The sequence below is a fragment of the Salmo salar genome, chromosome ssa01 (genome assembly GCF_905237065.1).
Source record: "Salmo salar chromosome ssa01, Ssal_v3.1, whole genome shotgun sequence".
Lineage (NCBI taxonomy): Eukaryota > Metazoa > Chordata > Actinopteri > Salmoniformes > Salmonidae > Salmo > Salmo salar.
In genome coordinates, this window is record NC_059442.1 from 134070603 (window position 1) to 134093748 (window position 23146).

General features: G+C 42.2%; 1 protein-coding gene across 1 annotated transcript; it reads right to left on the reverse strand.

Moving 5' to 3' along the window:
- Positions 1 to 93: 93 nt before the first annotated feature.
- LOC106564518 (iron-sulfur cluster assembly scaffold protein IscU) lies at positions 94 to 18941 on the reverse strand. The gene is made up of 5 exons (XM_014130644.2): positions 18649 to 18941; positions 1527 to 1640; positions 1169 to 1279; positions 909 to 987; positions 94 to 773 (listed from the first exon to the last, which is right to left on the reverse strand). The coding sequence occupies exons 1-5, from the start codon at positions 18748 to 18750 to the stop codon at positions 685 to 687; spliced, it is 495 nt and encodes a 164-aa protein (XP_013986119.1). The 5' UTR covers positions 18751 to 18941; the 3' UTR covers positions 94 to 684.
- Between the last annotated feature and the right edge of the window lie 4205 nt (positions 18942 to 23146).

Consider the following 23146-nt stretch of genomic DNA (forward strand, 5'->3'; position numbering starts at 1 on the left):
TCAATTTATCTGGTAGTATACACACCATCTGACAAATACCAGGTAGTACTGAAAAGCTGGTTAGACTTTAAATGACTAAAACAAAGACAGACATGCCATACTACTTACGCATTACTTTATTACTTTCCATTAAAACCAGGAACTGTGTCTGAAATGTCACTCTAAACAATCAAAATAGATACCTTGATAGTTTGCTACCATTTTACATCTTCTGCATTGCACTTCATCATTGCCTTCAAAGCACAGGAGTGTTGATGGAATACTAAGACAGCCTTAAAGGTTTTATTCAATACTTCCACCACTGCATCCAGAATCAGTTCCCAATGGAACACACCCATTCCATGACAATACTCAAGCACAAAAAAACCAAGCAAACTCCCAACACACTTCACATTTTTCACTCCTGAAAATAAGGTTTACTTTGTAACAATCCCCCGATCAGTGCCCTTAAAATGTGCGTTAACGTGACAGGCTGGAGTAAAGATCAGAAAAACATAATGCCACAGGGGCTTGGTGTTTACACTGTGCCATCCATGTACGTTGTATGGGTGGACATAACATGAACTAATTTAAGGTGCCCCATATATAGAAGGATGGTGGAGTGGGGATCCAGGACTATACTTTGAGTGTCCCCTTGGTAGTAGGGTGCAGGACACTGGTGTTCAGGATAACATTGGCAACCCCTCAGTTGCTGGCTTTGACCGCCTCAATCTTGCCATCCTGTTTGAGACGGTAGTCATGGAGGGCAGCTTTGATGGCATCCTCAGCCAGCACTGGAGAAAAGGGCACAGTCAGGAATTTCAAATGGTTTGAAAATTAGGTTAAAAAAAAGATGGTTTAGAATTTCCCAACTTGTTAGACAGTTGGGAAAGAACAGTCTTCGATATTAGACTGAAATAAGAGCTTACTAGAGCAGTGAAGTTTGACCGGTGGAAGACAGAGCTCTTTGGCAATATCCGTGTTCTGTATGGTCAGTGCTTCATCAATCTGAAAGCCAAGAGAGCAACATTCCATCAACCAAGAAAAACTCCATCCAACCATGATATGTAACAAAAGGAACAAACAAGCAGCGTGGGCGGAAAAGACTTGAATTGAGAAATGCAACATTCAGACAGAACAGTGAAACAGGAAACAGAGGAAGTGTCATGGGTGCAGAATGTTCACTTACAGATTTGCCCTTCACCCACTCTGTTACCAGGGAGCTGGAGGCGATGGCTGAGCCGCAGCCAAACGTCTTGAACCTGGCGTCCACAATCTTCCCATGATCGTCTACCTCAATCTGCAGAAAGGAGAGTCACTTTATGCAATGGTGACTTTTGTTCACAAATGAATTCATAAACAATGTAGTCACGTTAGTAAACACATATGCTTGGTAACTAAATAGAGCATGGCGCTTCTCCGTAAATCCTGTGTTGACACTTCTTTGGAATACAGTAAATGGCAACTTCATTCAAAACCCCAGGCCATCGGAGGTTCCTGTGAAGTGGACTTGATAAAACACAAATCAGGACAGGAGACCAACGTACCTGCAGTTTCATCACATCGCCACAAGCTGGGGCACCCACCAAGCCTGTACCCACATTCTTGGAGGTCTTGTCCAGGGAGCCAACGTTCCTTGGGTTCTCATAGTGGTCCACTACCTAAAAATTGGGGGGGGGAAAAAAGGAAATGTCCTGGTTAGTCAACATATTGTTGATTCCACTTAATTCACGATTATGATTACATGCCCTGCTGCAGTTAAAAACATTCACATAACAGCATCCGTAATCACATTCCAACTCTCTCCCAAAAAAGCAGGCTCAAGGCTGAGAGGCCTCTTGCATTGCCGTTATGTAACAAGTTGACGTTACGTAAGGCATATTAAAATAAACAGATTAGGACAGGGCTCCACTGCTCACAACAGTAATTCCTGTTGCAACCTCCCTCCCCCCAGATGTAATAGCCATGATGTGGAGTCATTCTCTACACTATTAAACAATGCTGGGAACAAAGCTTTTGACGATTGTCTGAATATCCTAAAATGTCAGGGCCTCGTTTCCCAGAGCCTGAGTAGCATTAAGATCATTGTTAAGATGGTTCTGATGCATCTTTAGAAACCGAGCGGTTTCTCAAAACCATAGTTAAAGTTGCACTTGAAAACACGCATTTACCTCAGACCACTCAGAATAGCTAAGTGCGTCGTTAGATGCTTGTTTTTGCCATGCCGTCACTTTATACACAGAATAGCTCCGCTAAACAAAGACTCAAGACTCTGGAACTGCCGATAACTTCAGAATGAAGTTGACTACAAATAAAGTTGCCAATGTCTTTGCAATTGTAACAAATATGCGAAGAATAAGACGATGCTTCAAATGAAAACCATGGCGAAAGAAAACATAACATTTATTTGAAAATTACAGGCCTATGTTCATTCAATTTATTTATCTGTTTTCTAATTCTAGGCTGTCAAATTTTGCTTCAATTTATTTAATGTGCAACATGTGCGCAAACTTTGATTTTGATCATTATAGGGTAAGCGTTTAGAATGAGCAACCTCAATTTGGAGTCATAGGTGGTAATAAACTCAAAAAGAAACGTCCCTTTTTCAAGACCCTGTCTTTCAAAGACAATTCGTAAAAATCCAAATAACTAACTCTTCACAGATCTTCATTGTAAAGGGTTTAAACACCGTTTCCCATGCTTGTGTAACAGTGTAGGTTCCGTCCCTCTCTTCGCCCCAACCAGGGACCCTTGCACACAACAACTGACACCCCACGAAGCATCGTTACCCATCGCGCCACAAAAGCCGCGGCCCTTGCAACGCAAGGGGAAACCCTACTTCAAGTCTCAGAGCGAGTGACGTCACTGATTGAAACGCTATTAGCACGCACCACCGCTAACTAACCAGCCATTTCACATCGGTTACACTTGTTCAATGACCCATAAACAATTAATGAACATGCACCTGTGGAACGGTCGTTAAGACACTAACAGCTTACAGACGGCAGGCAATTAAGGTCACAGTTATGAGAACTTAGGACACTAAAGAGGCCTTTCCACTGACTCTGGAAAACACCAAAAGAAAGATGCCCAGTGTCCCTGCTCATCTGCTTGAACGTGCCTTAGGCACGCTGCAAGGAGGCATGAGGACTGCAGATGTAGCCAGGGCAATAAATTGCAATGTCCGTACTGTGAGACACCTAAGACAGCGCTACAGGAAGGACAGCTGATCATCCTCGCAGTGGCAGACCACGTGTAACAATGCCTGCATAGGATTGGTACATCACACCTGCGGGACAGGTACAGGATGGCAACAACAACTGCCCGAGTTACACCAGGAACGCATAATCCCTCCATCAGTGCTCAGACTGTCCACAATAGGCTTAGAGAGGCTGGACTGAGGGCTTGTAGGCCTGCTGTAAGGCAGGTCCTCACCAAACATCACCGGCAACAACGTCGCCTATGGGCACAAAACCACCATCACTGGACAAAAAAAAAAGGACTGGCAAAAAGTGCTCTTCACTGACAAGTTGCGGTTTTGTCTCACCGGGGGTGATGGTCAGATTTGCGTTTATCATCGAAGGAATGAGCGTTACACCGAGGACTGTACTCTGGAGCGGGATCGATTTGGAGGTGGAGGGTCCGTCATGGTCTAGGGCGGTGTGTCACAGCAGCGTCAGACTGAGCTTGTTGTCATTGCAGGCAATCAACGCTGTGCGTTACAGGGAAGACATCCTCCTCCCTCATGTGATACCCTTCCTGCAGGCTCATCCTGACATGACAATGCCACCAGCCATACTGCTTGTTCTGTGTGTGATTTCAGTGTTCTGCCATGGCCAGTGAAGAGCCCGGATCTCAGTCCCATTGAGCATGTCTGAGACCTGTTGGATCGGAGGGTGAGGGCTAGGGCCATTCCTCCCAGATATTTCCGGGAACTTGCAGGTGCCTTGGTGGAAGAGTGGGGTTACATCTCACAGCAAGAACTGGCAAATCTGGTGCAGTCCACGAGGAGGAGACGCACTGCAGTACTTAATGCAGCTGGTGGCCACACCAGATACTGATTGTTACTTTTGATTTTGACCCCCCCCTATGTTCAGGGACACATTATTCCATTTATGTTAGTCACATGTCTGTGGAACTTGTTCAGTTTAAGTCTCAGTTGTTGAATCTTGTCATGCTGAAAATAAATGCAGTTGACAGCGAGAGGACATTTCTTTTTTTGCTGAGTTTCTCTCTAGGAGTCTGTCGTCAGTATTGTGGAATGACTGGTAAGAATTGAATGAAGAAAGCTGATCAGAGAGCAGCACTCCTTTTCTTTTGAGCCCATCAGTATCGACGCATGGTCTAAACGCAATTAGCGAACGTTCTCACTACTTTCTTGTTTGGGAAACACTTAGTTGGCTGGTAAATAACGATGCATGATTATCTGGTATGATCATCGTAATGCTTAAGTTACAACGCAACTGGGTAAATGAGGCCCTGGTGAGTTTGTTAGGGGCCAGTTGGTACTGATGAGTTTAATTATTCAACTGTTAAGTTAAATGTCACGTGCACAAGTACAGTGACATGCCTTTCTTGCAAACTCTAAACCCAACAATGCAGTAATCAGTAAGTGTAATACTAAAAACTAGAGGTCGACCGTTTGATTTTAACGCCGATACCGATTATTGGAGGACCCCAAAAAAAAAGCCGATACCGATTAATCGGCAGGTTTTGGGGGTTTATTTATAATAATTACAACAATACTGAATGAACACTTATTTTAACTTAATATAATACATCAATAAAATCAATTTAGCCTCAAAAATAATGCAAAACAAAGTGTTGGAGAAGAAAGTAAAAGTGCAATATGTGCCATGTAAAAAGCTAACATTTAAGTTCCTTGCTCAGAACATGGGAACATATGAAAGCTGGTGGTTCCTTTTAACATGAGTCTTCAATATTCCCAGGTAAGTTTTAGGTTGTAGTTATTATAGGACTATTTCTCTATACGATTTGTATTTCATATACCTTTGACTATTGGATGTTCTTATAGGCACTTTAGTATTGCCAGTGTAACAGTATAGCTTCCGTCCCTCTCCTCGCTCCTACCTGGGCTTGAACCAGGAACACAACAACAGCCACCCTCGAAGCAGCGTTACCCATGCAGAGGAAGGGAAACAACTACTCCAAGTCTCAGAGTGAGTGACGTTTGAAACGCTATTAGCGCACACCCGCTAACTAGCTAGCCATTTCACATCGGTTACACCAGCCTAATCTCGGGAGTTGATAGGCTTGAAGGGGTGGGTATAATTTGTGGAACGTTCCAACAGGAATCTGTTCCAAAAAACGTAAAGTAAAAGGTTGCCAACCAACAACGCATACAAACCTAGCTAACTCGCTGCTGAATAGGCATCAACTCACCACGTAGCTTATTCTTAATGTTTGTCTATAGGCAACCAGAGTGAGGACAGACATTTTTTGGAATAAACGTGATGAGTGAAAAACACAATGAAATAGACCACTCACTACCCGGTATCTTATTCTGCCGCTTTACAACTTTGTATGCGTTGTTTTTTGGCAACCTTGTTATTTACGAAGTTTTTGGAATAGATTCCTGTTGAAACGTTCCACAAATTATACTCACCCGGTTTGAAGTCATAAACAGCTTGAACCACAGCGAAGAGCTGCTGGCAAAATCCACAAAAGTGCCGTCTGAATCAAATGTTTACGAGTTATGTCAATGTTACGTCATAATTACGTAAAATTCTGGCAAATTAGTTCGCAACGAGCCAGGCGGCCCAAACTGTTACATATACCCTGACTCTGCGTGCAATGAACGCTAGAGATGTGACACAATTTCATGTTAGCTGGCAATATTAACTAAATATGCAGGTTTAAAAATATATACTTGTTTATTGATTTTAAAGAAAGGCATTGATGTTTATGGTTAGGTACATTGGTGCAACAGTGCTTTTTTTGCAAATGCGCTTGTTAAATCAACACCCGTTTGGCGAAATAGGCTATGATTCAATGATAAATTAACAGGCACCGCATCGATTATATGCAACGCAGGACACGTTAGATAAACTAGTAATATCGTCAACCATGTGTAGTTAACTAGTGATTATGTTAAGATTGATAGTTTTTTTTAGATAAGATAAATTTAATGCTAGCTAGCAACTTACCTTGGCTTCTTGCTGCCCTCGCGTAAGAGGTAGGCAGCTGCCATGCAGGCTCCTCATGTATTGGATTAGTAACCGGAAGGTTGCAAAAACGAATCCCCCCTGAACAAGGCAGTTAACCCCCGTTCCTAGTCCGTCATTGAAAATAAGAATGTGTTCTTAATCTGACTTGCCTAGTTAAATAAAAGGTGTAAAAAAAAAAATTACAAAAAAAATACCGATTGTTATGAAAACGGCCCTAATTTTTTTTTTAAATACAAAAAATAAATAGAAAAATAACAAAAAATAAAATAAATAGGCCCTAATTACAAATCGGTCGACCTCTACTAAAAACATCATCAGGTAGAACATGAGACAGTAAGCAAGCATACTATATACAGGGTCAGTCAGTTCCAGTACCATATTTACAATGTAGAGATACTGGAATGAGAGGTAGATATGTATAGGGGTTTTGATTAGGCCTAGCCCAAATCTCATCACATATGTGGGAGCAGCCAGAAATGACTGAGCTTATGTTCCTTTTGGCCAAAACAGGAGTTGTAAACATTCCAATACACTGTCTATAAGCTATTCATACAGTATGTTCAGAATGAGTGATGAAATGCTAGCCTAAAAAAAAAAGACAATTCCACAAAATTGATTTTATTCTCATGGATTATGCACTCTTCAGTGTAGTAGCTACATGGATATTGTTAGCCCAATATTGGACTAAAGGAGCCTAACGTTACTCCTTATATGTTCTGTTTAAAAAAGTGAGTTGGCTCAAAACCACCATCTAAAACATGAATAAATTGTCTACTGCAGTATCGGTTCTAAAAACAAAGCCCTCTACTTTCATTTCACAAATGCAAAATAGTTACGATACACTGTTTTCCCCAACCTGAGCCGTGTTTGAATACTCATACTAACAGTACTATTTGTGACATGAATTGAGTATATAGTATGCTTATTTGGTCATAGTATGCCAAAAGTTCCCAGATGTCATACCAAATTCACCAAAAATATGAAGTACACACGTAGGGGACATTATTTCCGTACTTGAGGGCCTAAAAAGCAATTCTTCAGGAAATGGGCGTGGCTTCAGTGTTTTCAGATTTAAAGAAAATTGGCAGAAAATGTGCAGCAGAAGTACAACGAGAGCAGATACAAATTCATTGCTTTAACTAATTATGACAAATATTAAGATGTTGAGCAATGTAATAAAGTAATTACTTTTCAAATAAGTTACCTTACACGTTATGTTGGCTGATAATGTTAGCTACGCTGTCCTCACGAATCACATAGCATATCATTACAGCAGTATGTACCTGTATGTTAGCTAGCTACTTATACATCAAACTTGCCAGTATATTAACTATAGGCTAACTACCAAACATTTGAGTTGATTATTCCCGTAATTCTTAGTTAAAATGGTATAGTCGTTGTGCGTTCTCAATGGACAGTCGGGTGCTTTCATAAATTTGCTCTGGCTATGTACTCCGATTTCAGAGCACTCGCCTGAGTGTACCAGAGCGCAGAATAACACCCGTTGAATACGGCCGGGGGGCCATAATTAAATTGTTGCCAGCAGCACAGTTACCAACGCTCTGGATAACATGAACTGCCTAACTAGCCCTGCTAGACCGAGTAAAATGGTCAGGTGGTCTCATGTGTGTCTGGAAATAGCTAGGAAGCTAGCCAACATTAGCTTGGGTGCCTTTTTATTTTACCAGATAGGCCAGTACAACTGCGACCTGGCCAAGATCAAGCAAAGCAGTGCGACAAAAACAACAACACCGGGTAAACAAACATAGTCAATAACACAGAAAAATCTGTATACAGTGTGTGCAAATGAAGTAAGGAGGGAAGACAATAAATAGGCCAATAGTGGCAAAGTAATTATAATTTAGCAAAATACACTGGAGTGATATGTGCAAGTAGAAATACTGGCAAAAGAGCAAAAACAAATATGGGAATGAGGTAAGTAGTTGGTTGGATGGGATATTTACAGATGGGCTGAGTACATCTGCAGCGATTGGTAAGCTGCTCTGACAGCTGACGCTTAAAGTTAGTTTGGGAGATATAACTCTCCAACTTCAGTGATTTTTGCAATTCGTTCCAGTCATTGGCAGCAGAGAACTGGAAGGAAAGGCGGCCAACGGAGGTGTTGGCTTTGGGGATGACCAGTGAAATATACCTGCTGGAGCGCGTGCTATGGGTGGGTGTTGCTATGGTGACCAGTGAGCTGAGATATGGCGGAGCTATAGCTAGCAAAGACTTATAGATGACCTGGAGCCAGAGGGTTTGGCGACGAATATGTAGCGAGGACCAGCCAACGAGAGCATACAGGTCACAGTGGTGGTAGTATATGGGGCTTTGTTGACAAAAATGGATGGCACTGGGATAGCAAATTGGATGCAGTCTGAGTGTTGGAGACTATTTTGTAAATGACGTCGCCGAAGGATAGTCAGTTTTACGAGGGTATGTTTGGCAGCATGAGTGAAGGCTTTGTTTGCGAAATAGAAAACATTCTAGATTTTACTTTGGATTGGAGACGCTTAATGTGAGTCTGGAAGGAGAGTTTAGTCTAGCCAGGAACCTTGGTATTTATATACAGCTCAAAAAAATAAAGGGAACACTTAAACAACACATCCTAGATCTGTATGAAATAAATAATCTTAAATACTTTTTTCTTTACATTGTTGAATGTGCTGACAACAAAAATCACACAAAAATAATCAATGGAAATCCAATTTATCAACCCATGAAGGTCTGGATTTGGAGTCACACTCAAAATTAAAGTGGAAAACCACACTACAGGCTGATCCAACTTTGATGTAATGTCCTTAAAACAAGTCAAAATGAGGCTCAGTAGTGTGTGTTGCCTCCACGTGCCTGTATGACCTCCCTACAACACCTGGGCATGCTCCTGATGAGGTGGCGGACGGTCTCCTGAGGGATCTCCTCCCAGACCTGGACTAAAGCATCCGCCAACTCCTGGACAGTCTGTGGTGCAACGTGGAGTTGGTGGATGGAGCGAGACATTATGTCCCAGATGTGCTCAATTGGATTCAGATCTGGGGAACGGGCGGGCCAGTCCATAGCATCAATGCCTTCCTCTTGCAGGAACTGCTGACACACTCCAGCCACATGAGGTCTAGCATTGTCTTGCATTAAGAGGAACCCAGGGCCAACCGCACCAGCGTATGGTCTCACAGGGGGTCTAAGGATCTCATCTCGGTACCCAATGGCAGTCAGGCTACCTCTGGCGAGCACATGGAGGGCTGTGCGGCCCCCCAAAGAAATGCCACCCCACACCATGACTGACCCACCGCCAAACCGGTCATGCTGGAGGATGTTGCAGGCAGCAGAACGTTCTCCACGGCGTCTCCAGACTCTGTCACGTGCTTAGTGTGAACCTGCTTTCATCTGTGAAGAGCACAGGGCGCCAGTGGCGAATTTGCCAATCTTGGTGTTCTCTGGCAAATGCCAAACGTCCTGCACAGCGTTGGGCTTTAAGCACAACCCCCACCTGTGGACGTCGGGCCCTCATACCACCCTCATGGAGTCTGCTCAAACGGTCAGAAACAGACACATGCACATTTGTGGCCTGCTGGAGGTCATTTTGCAGGGCTCTGGAAGTGCTTCTCCTGCTCCTCCTTGCACAAAGGCGGAGGTAGCGGTCCTGCTGCTGGGTTGTTGCCCTCCTACGGCCTCCTCCACGTCTCCTGATGTACTGGCCTGTCTCCTGGTAGCGCCTCCATGCTCTGGACACTACGCTGACAGACACAGCAAACCTTCTTGCCACAGCTCGCATTGATGTGCCATCCTGGATGAGCTGCACTACCTGAGCCACTTGTGTGGGTTGTAGACTCCGTCTCATGCTACCACTAGAGTGAAAGCACCGCCAGCATTCAAAAGTGACCAAAACATCAGCCAGGAAGCATATGAACTGAGAAGTGGTCTGTGGTCCCCACCTGCAGAACCACTCCTTTATTGGGGGTGTCTCGCTAATTGCCTATAAATTTCCACCTGTTGTCTATTCCATTTGCACAACAGCATGTGAAATTTATTGTCAATCAGTGTTGCTTCCTAAGTGGACAGTTTGATTTCACAGAAGTGTGATTGACTTGGAGTTACATTGTGTTGTTTAACTGTTACCTTTATTTTTTTGAGCAGTGTAGTTGTCCACATATTCTAAGTCAGAACCGTCCAGAGATGTGATGCTAGTCGGGAAACGATCGGTTGAAGAGCATGAATTTTGTTTTACTAGAAGTTGGAGGCCACGGAAGGGGAGCTGTACGGCATTGAAGCTCGTCTGGAGGTTAGTTAATACAGTGTCCAAAGAAGGGCCAGAAGTATACAGAATGGTGTCGTCCGCGTAGAGGTGGATCAGAGAATCACCAGCAGCAAGAGTGACATCATTGATATATACAGAGAAAAGAGATGGCCCAAGAATTGAACCCTGTGGCACCCCCATAGAGACTGCCAGAGGTCCGGACAACAGGCCATCCGATTTGACACACTGAACTCTATCTAAAAAGTAGTTGGTGAACCAAGCGAGGCAGTCAGAGAAACCAAGGCTGTTGAGTCTGCCGATAAGAATACAGTGATTGACAGAGTCGAAAGCCTCGGCCAGGTCGATGAAGACTGCTGCACAGTACTGTCTTTTATCAATGGCGGTTATATCATTTAGGACCTTGAGCCTGGCCGAGGTGCACCAGACGCACCCGAGACCAGATAGCATAGCGAAGAAGGTACGGTGGGATTCGAAATGGTTGGTGATCTGTTTGTTCACTTGGCTTTCGAAGAATGTAGAAAGGCAGGGCAGGATGTATGTCTGTATCAGTTTGGGTCTAGAGTAGAGGTCGACTGATTATGATTTTAACGCCAATACCGATTATTGGAGGACCAAAAAAAGCAAATAACGATTAAAATAAAATAACACTACCGTTTTTTTATATAATAATGACAAATACTGAATGAGCACTTATTTAAATTAATATAACACAAGTCTATTTAGTCTCAAATAATTAAACATGTTCAATTTGGTTTAAATAATGCAAAAACAGTGATGGAGAAGAAAGTAAAAGTGCAATAGGTGCCATGTAAAAAAGCTAATGTTTAAGTTGCTTGCTCAGATCATATGAAAGCTGGTGGTTCTTTTTAACATGCGTCTTCAATATTCCCAGATAAGAAGTTTTAGTTATTACAGGAATATTTCTCTATACCATTTGTATTTCATATACCTTAGACTATTGGATGTTCTTATAGGCACTTTAGTATTGCCAGCCTAATCTCAGGAGTTGATAGGCTTGAAGTCATAAACAGCGCTGTGCTTCAAGCATTGAAGAGCTGCTGGCAAATGCAGGAAAGCGCTGTTTGAATGAATGCTTACAAGCCTGCTGCTGCCTACCACCGCTCAATCAAATCATAGACTTAATTATAATATAATTAACACACAGAAATATGAGTCTTATGTCATTAATATGGTCAAATCCAGAAAATATCATTTCAAAAACAAAACGTTTATTCTTACAGTGAAATACGGAACCGTTCTGTATTTTAAATCGAACGGGTGGCATCTATAAGTTAATATTGCTGTTACATTGCACAACCTTCAATGTTATGTCATAATTATGTAAAATTCTGGCAAATGAATTACGGTCTCTGTTAGGAATAAATGGTCTTCACACAGTTCGCAACGAGCCAGGCGGCCCAAACTGCTGCATATACCCTGACTCTGCTTGCACAGAACGCAAGATAAGTGACAATTTCCCTAGTTAAAAGAAATTCATGTTAGCAGGCAAAATTAACTAAATATGCAGGTTTAAAAATATATACTTGTGTATTGATTTTAAAGAAAGTCATTGATGTTTATGGTTAGGTACACATTGGTGCAATGACAGTGCTTTTTTCGCGAATGCGCTTGTTAAATCATCACCCGTTTGGCGAAGTAGGCTGTGATTCAATGAGAAATTAACAAGCACCGCATCAATTATATGCAATGCAGGACAAGCTAGATAAACTAGTAATATCAACCATGTGTAGTTAACTAGTGATTATGTTAAGATTTGTTTTTTATAAGATAAGTTTAATGCTAGCTAGCAACTTACCTTGGCTTCTTGCTGCCCTCGCGTAACAGGTAGTCAGCCTGCCACGCACTCTCCGTGGAGTGCAATGTAATCGGCACAATGCCGATTGTTATGAAAACTTGAATCAGCCCTAATTAAAAAAATAAAAATAAGTCGACCTCTAATAGACCCTGTTTTAATAAATAAATTCAGCTATATGTAGGCTACTGAGCTTGTCTGATGCTTTAAGCACCGAATAAAAATTAAGACACTAATTACTAAAGAGAGCAATATAGCCTACCCTGAAGAAGAAAAAACTAAACAATGTTCCACATCCTCCTCCGCTGCTGGCCTTAAATTCTGCCGTTATGCCCCTGAAGTTGCCGGTAATAGGCTACACCAGCGGTCGGCAACCTTTTCCATTTGGAGTGGCAAGTTATCGTACCATTTATACGGATCTACGTACCAGTTATGAAATATTTATTTTTTGTACTTATACCCCTTTTTCATGATAGCCAATTGGTAGTTAGTCTTGTCCCGTTGCTGCAACTCCCCTATGGACTTGGGAGAGGCGAAGGTCGAGAGGCTGTGTACAGGCTATTTGACCAAGAAGGAAAGTGATGGAGTGCTGCATCAGATGACCTGGCCTCCACAAATCACCCGACCTCAACCCAATTGAGATGGTTTGGGATGAATTGGACCGCAGAGTGAAGGAAAAGCAGGCAAGAAGAGCTCAGCATATGTGGCAACTCCAGGACTGTTGGAAAAGCATTCCTCATGATGCTGGTTGAGAGAATGCCAAGAGTGCACAAAGCTGTCAAGGCAATGGGTGGCTACTTTGAAGAATCTAAAATACTTTTTTGGGGTTACTACATGATTCCATACGTGTTATTTCTTAGTTTTGATGTCTTCAATATTCTACAATGTAGAAAATAGTAAAAATAAAGAAAAACCCTGAGTAGGTATCCCAACTTTGGACTGGTACTGTATGCCACTGCACAACAAAAAAACAAACAAATCTTGGGTAGACCTTATCAACTAACTGGGGTCAGCCCTAATAAAGAATGATTGTAAAATCTTTGAGATCCTCTCCGGTATATCGTGAGAGTTCCTTTCCTTGCTTGTATAACCTCTTATTGCTGATAAATGAGTTCTGCCTGATTCCTCAAACAAGTTTTCAACAATGCTAAGCAGTTGCAAAGTAGCAAGTAGTTGCAAAGTTGCTAATGAGCTAAAATTGTCCGTGACGAGATTCGAACACACAACCTTTGCGTTACTATGTACCCATACATATACTAATTTGAGTGTCCAGGGTTTACGTTTACTAAGGTTCTAACAGTTGCAGCCAACAGTATTTTTCAGTGACAACATGTTTGTGGAGTCCATTTACAGAGCAGGTCTGTTCCGTCTGTTTTCCATTAACACGCGGTGTAACATGGAGATATGGCTGTGTGGGAACACTAACCCTATAAGTGTGTGTGTGTGTGTGTGTGTATTGTATTTTTTCCTCACTGATTATTTCTATGCTTCCAAAACCGTACCGCAAGTGATCCTGTTAAGCCGAAACCAGACGCCATCAACGGCGTCAATTTGCATGCGAGAGTAGAGCATCAATTCGCATACACTGCATAGCGTATGCCAACTGTCATGAGAATCCATAGTAAACAGTCATTTGCTATATAGCCCCTTGTCAATTATTGTGGTGTTCCTTTTGACTCATCTTAAAAATGTCCTACCGGATGCACCGTACCTGCCTCCTGCTAGTGGCTCACCAAGGTGAGGAGAGTTGTAGCTAATACACCCTAGCAGTTTAGAGAATTTAGCTAGTCTCGTTCGTTCTACATAACAGTATTCGCTCTTGGAGTTCCTTGAGTTTCCAAGCCGTAGCCTGCCTTGGCTATATGCCTGTGCTCAAAAACAACAAAGGTAGGCATAAAGTTATTGTTTTCAAATATGTGTTATTGGCACTGGCAGCTAAACTTAAGTGATAATGCCCAAGAAGCCAGTGTTTGGAGGATATATTGGCATGGCTGTTGTTAGGCCTGAGACTAACTGAAGTAATTAGAGTAAAAACAAATATTTTGTCATATGGCCTCATACTACAGCTGTCAGCCAATCAGCATTCTGGGCTGGAACCACCCAGTTTATAATTAAGCAATAAGGCACGGGGAGGTATATATGGCCAATATACCACAGCTAAGGGCTGTTCTTAGGCACGACGCATCCCAGAGTATATTGGCATATTACCACAAACCCCCGGGGTGCCTTAATGCTATTATAAACTGGTTACCAATGTAATTAGAGCAGTAGAAATAAATGTTTTGTCATACCAGTGGTATACGATCTGATATGCCACGGCTGTCAGCTAATCAGCATTCTGGGCTGGAACCACCCAGTTTATCATACCTATTATAAACTGTGTGGTTAGGTTACGTTGATAGCCAGTTTAATAGCAATAAGGCACCTCGGGGGTTTGTGGCATATACCACGGCTATGGGCTGTGTCCAGGCACTCCGTGATGCGTCGAGCATAAGAACAGCCCTTAGCCGTGGTATATTGGCCATATACCACACCCCCTCAGAGGTGGGATGAAGTCATTGTTTTACAAGTCACAAGTAAGTCTCAAGTCTTAGCACTCAAGTCCCAAGTCATGTCTGAGTCAAGTCCTAATGTGCTCTTCACCAAATGTAATACCATTTCATATTTTTAACAAGAGTAATAGTTAGTATATTCCATTTATGCAAATCATTAATGCTTTTAAAAATATCTATGCATTTATTACTTTCCAAATAAACGTTATATTTCCATGGAAATACATGGGTAGCCATGAGAAATCCCCCCCCAAAAGTGATCGACTATCGCAATTGTGCGATGTAGGCTTGTACATAATCGCTCAACCTTACACTCTCTCTTTGTGGTTACAGTAGGTTAACGCATGTCAATAGTCTTAGGAACAGCAGTAACGATTTAGGCTACCAACTGCCTAGCCAGTTGCAGCTTAATCTTGGGTGCAATGATCACGTTCCCGCACTGACTGACTGTGTGGAGGCTCATTGAGTTAACGTTACATTTGCCTACATGATACACTAGTAAGGTAATAAAATATACCATAACTTCCAGACTATTAAGCGCACCTGAACATAAGCCGCACACACCGATTTAAAAAATATATATTATTTTGAACATAAATAAGCTGCACGTCTATAAGCCGCAGGTGCCTACCGGTACATTGAAACAAATTAACTTTACACCGGCTTTAACGAAACACGGCTTCTAACAAAAAATAAAACATTAGCAGTGAACAGTAGCCTACCAAGAAAGTCATTGGTCACCATCTTCCTCCTCCTGTGCACTGAAACCATCTCCTTCGGTGTCAGAGTTGAATAGCCTCAGAATTGCTTCATCCGATATTGGATCGTTTTCATTGTCGCTCTCATCACTTTCATCCGGAGGCAAATCCCCCGCTGAGCCCTCGTCAACATGCAGCAGTCCAGCCTTTCGAAACCAGTTGATGATAGTGGATTTTTTGACAATGCTCCACGCTGTCAGGACCCACAAATTTGAAAGCGGGAAAAATCCATATATTAGCCGCGTCATTGTTTAAGCCGCGAAGTTCAAAGCGTGGGAAAGAAGTTGCGGCTTATAGTCCGGAATTTACGGTATAGCTGTCGGCTATATTAGCCACGACTTAACTTCTATGGGCTAGGTGGGACGCTTGCCAGTGTAATCCCGTGGCGCGATATTCAAAACCTAAAAATTGCAAAAACTTCAATTTTTCAAACATATGACTATTTTACACCATTTTAAAGACAAGACTCTCGTTAATCTAACCACACTGTCCGATTTCAAAAAGGCTTTACAACGAAAGCAAAACATTAGATTATGTCAGCAGAGTACCCAGCCAGAAATAATCAGACACCCATTTTTCAAGCTAGCATATAATGTCACATAAACCCAAACCACAGCTAAATGCAGCACTAACCTTTGATGATCTTCATCAGATGACAACCCTAGGACATTATGTTATACAATACATGCATGTTTTGTTCAATGAAGTTCATATTTATATAAAAAAACAGCTTTTTACATTAGCATGTGACTAGCATGTGACTAGCATGTGACTAGCATTCCCACCGAACACTGCCGGTGAATTTACTAAATTACTCACGATAAACGTTCACAAAAAGCATAACAATTATTTTAAGAATTATAGATACAGAACTCCTCTATGCACTCGATATGTCCGATTTTAAAATAGCTTTTCGGTGAAAGCACATTTTGCAATATTCTCAGTAGATAGCCCGGCATCACAGGGCTAGCTATTTAGACACCCAGCAAGTTTAGCACTCACCAAAGTCAGATTTACTATAAGAAAAAATGTTATTACCTTTGCTGTTCTTCGTCAGAATGCACTCCCAGGACTTCTACTTCAATAACAAATGTTGGTTTGGTCCCAAATAATCCATTGTTATATCCAAACAGCGGTGTTTTGTTCGTGCGTTCAATACACTATCCGAAAGGGTAAATAAGGATGACAAGCATGGCGCATTTCGTTATAAAAAAATTCTAAATATTCCATTACCGTACTTGGAAGCATGTCAACCGCTGTTTAAAATCAATTTTTACGCCATTTTCTCGTAAAAAAGCGATAATATTCCGACCGGGAAAGCCTGTATACATACAAAGTGAGAGAAAATAAATACATCTCGTGCCCCGTGCACGAGCGTGAGTCTCAGAGTACTCTGACCAGCCACTATCCAAACGCGATAGTGTGTTTCAGCCAGAGGCTGCCTCGATATCATTCAGCTTTTTCCCGGGTTCTGAGAGCCTATGGGAGCCGTAGGAAGTGTCACGTTACGGCAAAGATCCTCAGTCTTCAATAAAAAGAGCCAAGATGAACAACAACTTGTCAGAGAGGGCGCTTCCTGTTTGGAATCTTCTCAGGTTTTTGCCTGCCATATGAGTTCTGTTATACTCAGACACCATTCAAACAGTTTTAGAAACTTTAGGGTGTTTTCTATCCAAAGCCAATAATTATATGCATATTCTAGTTACTGGGCAGGAGTAGTAACCAGATTAAATCGGGTACGTTTTTTATCCGGCCGTGTCAAGACTGCCCCCTAGCCCTAACAGGTTAACGAAATTGTTGCGCCTCCAGGTCTGTAATTTTCTTCCTGCATGTTTTGCAAGTTGCAATCAGTTTTTTGTTGATACCCAAAATTATTATTTTTGGATATAAAGTATCATCTTTCCAAGGGCTCCATCTGAATTCACCTGCTGGCCTTCCTCTGCACTGTCACTCAACTTTTTTTTTCAGCTGGAACAATTTGATTGGCTGTTGTCCGATTCAAACCGTAATCCGTCAAATTAAGAGTTGATGCGCTGCACACTTTTTTAAATAGCATAATTTTTCATATTTGGGCATGGGGATTGGGTATTAAGTCACCACGCCATGTGACTCGAGTCCACGCCATGTGACTCGAGTCCACGCCATGTGACTCGAGTCCACGCCTCTGCCCCCTCGTGTTTTGTTGCTACATATACACTTTAATTATGTCACAATTCCAGACGTAACAATGCACAAGCAGTCTATTTTCTAGCAATTTACCCGCTCACTTTCGCGTAGAAGCGATAAAAATAGACTTCCTTTCTAATTTGAGGCGTATACACGCTCGTAAAAAAATAAATAAATAAATAAATCACTAATTTTGGCTTCAATGTTCAGACCGAGCGTTTAAAACTCCCCGTACAGAAGAGGCCTTCTTCTAATAACTTGTGTAATGAAACTGAATAATGATCAAGGGATAATGTATCCTCCAACACACATGTTGGTTCAACAGAAACCGAGTTAATGTGTAAATGTTATTTCAGATTCTGTCATAAAGAACCCAAAATCTATGAAACTGCGTATTGCCAGGGCTACCACTATGGATGCCGCTTCACTGCATGTCACCTAGCGTAAATAAATTAGCTATAGGTACCTGTTACCAAAATAGCTGTGGAATTAGCCAACAGCTCAGGACGGAACAGATTAACCGTCAAGTAGCACTTGTCTCACTCGACATGATGCTGTACATGAAAATTGCATTGGCAGGGAAAAAAATAAACATAAAAAACGAACATGTTCAATTACAGTTAACAAGCTACCTTTAGAGTATTAAGTTAATACAAGGCAAGGCATGTGACGCATGTTGTTACCTAAGCTACCGCTTTCTTTAATGAATATATTTCAACTAGCTAAACGTCACTGTATGATAAATACATAACAGTTCATCAATGCTACCTTTGCTTCTGGGCAAGTTCAGTTACCTAATATAGGTAGTTAACCTACTAAGTTAGTTGCCTAACGTTACTGCGCCAAGCCATTCACGTTGTTGGAAGAGTTTACGACCTCAACAGTGAAACATGGTTGAATTTATCAGCTATCAAACACAGCTAGTTATTTTTGTTACCTTCTTGTGGTAGGCGGCTTGGGCTTTATATTCCGGGGAAGAAAGCCTTTTGATCACAACAAGAGGGGTGATGCACTTCTTTGCTGCTATTAGACCCGCCATGTTCACGGTTTGTCTGAAATGACGCACTCTGAAACCATGCGAGCGAGCGCCTACCTTTATGGTGCTTTCAAGACAACTGTGAACGCTGAAACAATACGAGGTCAAATCATGACGTCTTTTTGTATTATTTTTTATTTAACTAGGCAAATCCGTTAAGAACAAACTCGTATTTACAAAGAGCTCCTGCGGGAACGGGGGCTGGGATTAAAAATAAAATACGAATATAGGACAAGAGACACCACAACACTAGGTAAAGAGAGACCTAAGACGAAAACATAGCATGGTAGCAGAACAAAACATGGTACAAACATTATTGGGCACAGTTAACAACACAAAGGGCAAGAAGGTTGCCATTGAATGTAGAGATAGAGACAAAACGGTCCAGTTTGAGTGTTTTTTGCAGCTCGTTCCAGTCTCTAGCTGCAGTGAACTGAAAAGAGGAGTGACCCAGGGATGTGTGTGCTTTGGGGACCTTTAACAGAATGTGACTGGCAGAAAGATGAGGGCTGCAGGATGAGGATGATGAGGGCTGCAGTAGGTATCTCAGATAGGGGGGAGTGAGGCCTAAGAGGGTTTTATAAATAAGCATCAACCAGTGGGTCTTGCAAAGGGTATACAGAGATGACCAGTTTACAGAGAATTATAGAGTGCAGTGATGTGTCATATAAGGAGCATTGGTGGCAAATCTGATGGCCAAATGGTAAAGAACATCTAGCCGCTCGAGAGCACCCTTACCTGCCAATCTATAAATTACGCCTCCCTAATCTAGCATTGTTCGGATGGTCATCTGAATCAGGGTTAGTTTGGCAGCTGTGGTGAATGAGGATCGATTACGATACAGGAAACCAAGTCTAGATTTAACCTTAGCCTGCAGCTTTGATATGTGCTGAGAGAAGGACATTGTAGCGTCTAGCCATACTCCCAAGTACTTGTATGAGCTCTAAACCCTCAAAGGTAGTAATCACACCGGTGGGAGAGGGGCATTCTTCTTACCAAACCACATTTCCTTTGTTTTGGAGGTGTTCAAGACAAGGTTAAGGGCAGAGAAAGCTTGTTGGAGAGCGTTTAACACAACATCTGGGGAGGGGCCAGCTGAGTATAAGACTGTATCATCTGCATATAAATGAATGAGAGAGCTTCCTACTGCTTCAACTATGTTGTTGATGTAAATTGAGAAGAGCGTGGGGCCTAGGATCAAGCCTTGTGGTACTCCCTTGGTGACAGGCAGTGGCTGAGACAGCAGATGTTCTGACTTTATACACTGCACTCTTTGAGAGAGATAGTTAGCAAACCAGGCCAAAGACCCCTCAGAAACACCAATACTCCTTAGCCGGCCCACAATAATGGAATGGTCTACCATATCAAAAGCTTTGGCCAAGTCAATAAAAATGGCAGCACAACATTGGTTAGAATCAAGTGCAATGGTGACATCATTTAGGACCTTTAAGTTTGCAGTGACACATCCATAACCTGAGTGGAAACCAGATTGCATACCCAAGAGAATACTATAGACATCAAGAAAGCCAGTCGGTTGATTATTGACAAGTTTTTCCAACACTTTTGATAAACAGGGCAGAAATTGGCCTATAACAGTTAGGATCAGCTTGATTTCGCCCTTTAAATAAAGGATGCACCATGGCTACCTTCCAAGCAATGGGAACCTCCCCAGAGAGGAGAGACAGGTTAAAAAGGTCAGAGATAGGCTTGGCGATGTTAGCTGCAGCAACCTTAAAGAAGAAAGGGTCTAAACCATCTGAACCAGATGTTTTTTGTGGTCCAGTTTAAGGCGCTCCTTTAGCACCTCAGACTCAGTGACCGCCTGCAGGGATAAAAGCGGTAGGAGCATCAGGGATAGTCACATTAGAAGGGGTAGGAGATGAGGAAATGTTGGACAGGCAAGGAGGCATGGCAGAGTAAAATAATAATCCTGATTTAATGAACTGGTGATTAAAGAGCTCAGCCATGTGCTCCTTGTCAGTAACAACCACATCATCAACATTAAGGGACATGGGCAGCTGTGATGAGGAAGGTTTATTCTCCAGGTCTTTAACCGTTTTCCAGAACTTCTTGGGGTTAGACCCACAGAGAGAGAACTGCTCCTTAAAGTAACTAACTTTGACCTTCTGGATAGCCTGAGTGCACTTATTTCTAATTTGCATGAACGAGAGCCAGTCAGCCTGAATATGTGTGTGCCAAGCCATTTGCCAAATGTAATTCATGAGGTGGAGTAACTCTGCCAGATCACGGTCGAACCAGGGGCTGAACCTGTTTTTTATTCAAATTTTCTTTATGGGCGCATATTTGTTAAGGATACCACTGAAAATATCTTCAACAGAGGGGATCAAGCTGATTCTATACCAATTTACAGAAGCCAGATCAAGAAGGAAGGCTTGCTCATTTTTAGCAAGTGTCTATGATAAGTCAGGACAGGTTTTTTCACTGAGCAGAAAACACCAGACTCATACCTATCAGGATGATTTGTAAGGATAACATCAAGGAGAGTAGCCTTTTCTGGGTGTTTGGTGTCATACCTTGTGGGATTGGTAATAGTCTGAGAAAGATTTAGGGAGTCCCATTGCTTTAGGACTTGGTCAGGTGGTTTAAGCATGTCCCAGTTTAGGTCACCTAACAGGACAAATTCAGACTTAGTGTAAAGCGCCAGGAGAGAGCTTAGGGCATTTAGGGTACAGACCGGTGCTGATGGTGGCCGATAACACCCTGCAACAGTCAACAAAGAGTTATTTAAAAGTTTAATGGGTAAAACCAGCAAATCAAATTGTTTGGGGACAGACTTGGTGTAGACAACCACGCACTGAAGTGTTCCTTGGTAAATATTGCCACTCCATCAACTTTGATAGATCTGTCATGCCGAAAAAGTTTATAACCAGAAAGGTTAACGTCAGTGTTCAGTGTTCAAAACACATTCTTAACCACGTCTCAGTAATGACCAACACATCTAGATTGGAGCTGTGAACCCACACTTTCAATTGATCAATTTTGGGCAATAAGCTTCTAGGCAGGTAGTCTAGTGGTTAGAGCGTTGGGCCAGTAACCGAAAGGTTGCTAGATCAAATCCCTAAGCTGACAAGGTAAAAATCTGTCGTTCTGCCCCTGAACAAGGCAGTTAAGCCACTTTTCCTAGGCTGTCATTGTAAATAAGAATTTGTTCTTAACTGACTTGCCTAGTTAAAAAAAAAAAGTCTTAATGTGCAGAAAACCCAGGCTTTTACGAGAGCAAAACGCCTGTGATCGTCAGGTTGGAAAGTCGGAGCTCTAGAAGTTGGACTTCCGAGTTGAATGACCGTCCAAAATGATTTGTTGTCTTTAATGCACTGAAATCAGAAGAATTCGGAGATGAACGCAGCATTATCATGTGCGTGACAGTGTTGGAGGAGGTTTTAGACTAATCCCAGTGAATGACAGGAAAGTGCATGGCTTTCCTTTGATATAACCTTTTATTCTAGCAATATTCAGCCAATATTTCCAAACATTAGGAATGAGCCCTGAAGACAAACACAGGGTAGTATAATTCTTGCCTGATGACTCAACCTGAATTTAATTCAGCTGCTCTATCATCACTGAATTCATTCAGTCTGAAACTTCCATCCTAGAAGTTGTTTTTGCTACTTTAAAATGAGGGGCATTGTGCAAAACAAATTAATCAGCAATTTGTCTCTAACAAATCTAACCAATAACACAGTTGTAACAACTGTTACATATATAGGCCTTTCTAAATTAGCCTAAAGTGAAAAACATACATGGTCATCTAACTAAAGGTTAAAAGGGTAGACCAGGAATTGTATGTAAAGAATATTTCACTTCTGCAAGTCTCAACTCAAGTTCCTTGGACATGTAGTTGTCATGGTTCCAACCTCATCCTTTTGTGATCTGGACAGACTATAAGTACTTGGTCTCCATTCAAGAAGCCAAGAGGTTGAACGCTCGCCAGATTAGGTTGGCTCTGTTTTTTAACAGGTTCGATTTCACACTAGCATATCGTCCGGGATCCAAGAATCAGAAAGCAGACGTCCTGTCCCGCCAACATGATCTCTAACGAGGAGAGGGACTCCGAGCCCATCATCCCCAGCACCCGCATTGTGGCCCCTGTGATATGGAGTATTGAGACCATGGTACAACAAGCCCAGATCCGAGAAACTGACCCCGGCGGGGATCCCACTAACAGACTTGATGTTCCACGATCAGCCTGTTCGAGTGCAACAATGGGGACACTCCTCTAAATTAACTGGGCATCCAGGGGTTAATCGGACACTGGAGTTCTTGAGGCGGAAATTATGGTGGCCCAACATGATTGAGGATGTGAGATCCTTTGTTGCGGCCTGTTCCACCTGTGCCCAAAGCAAGTCCTCACGACAGCGACAGGCTGGGTTGCTTCAAC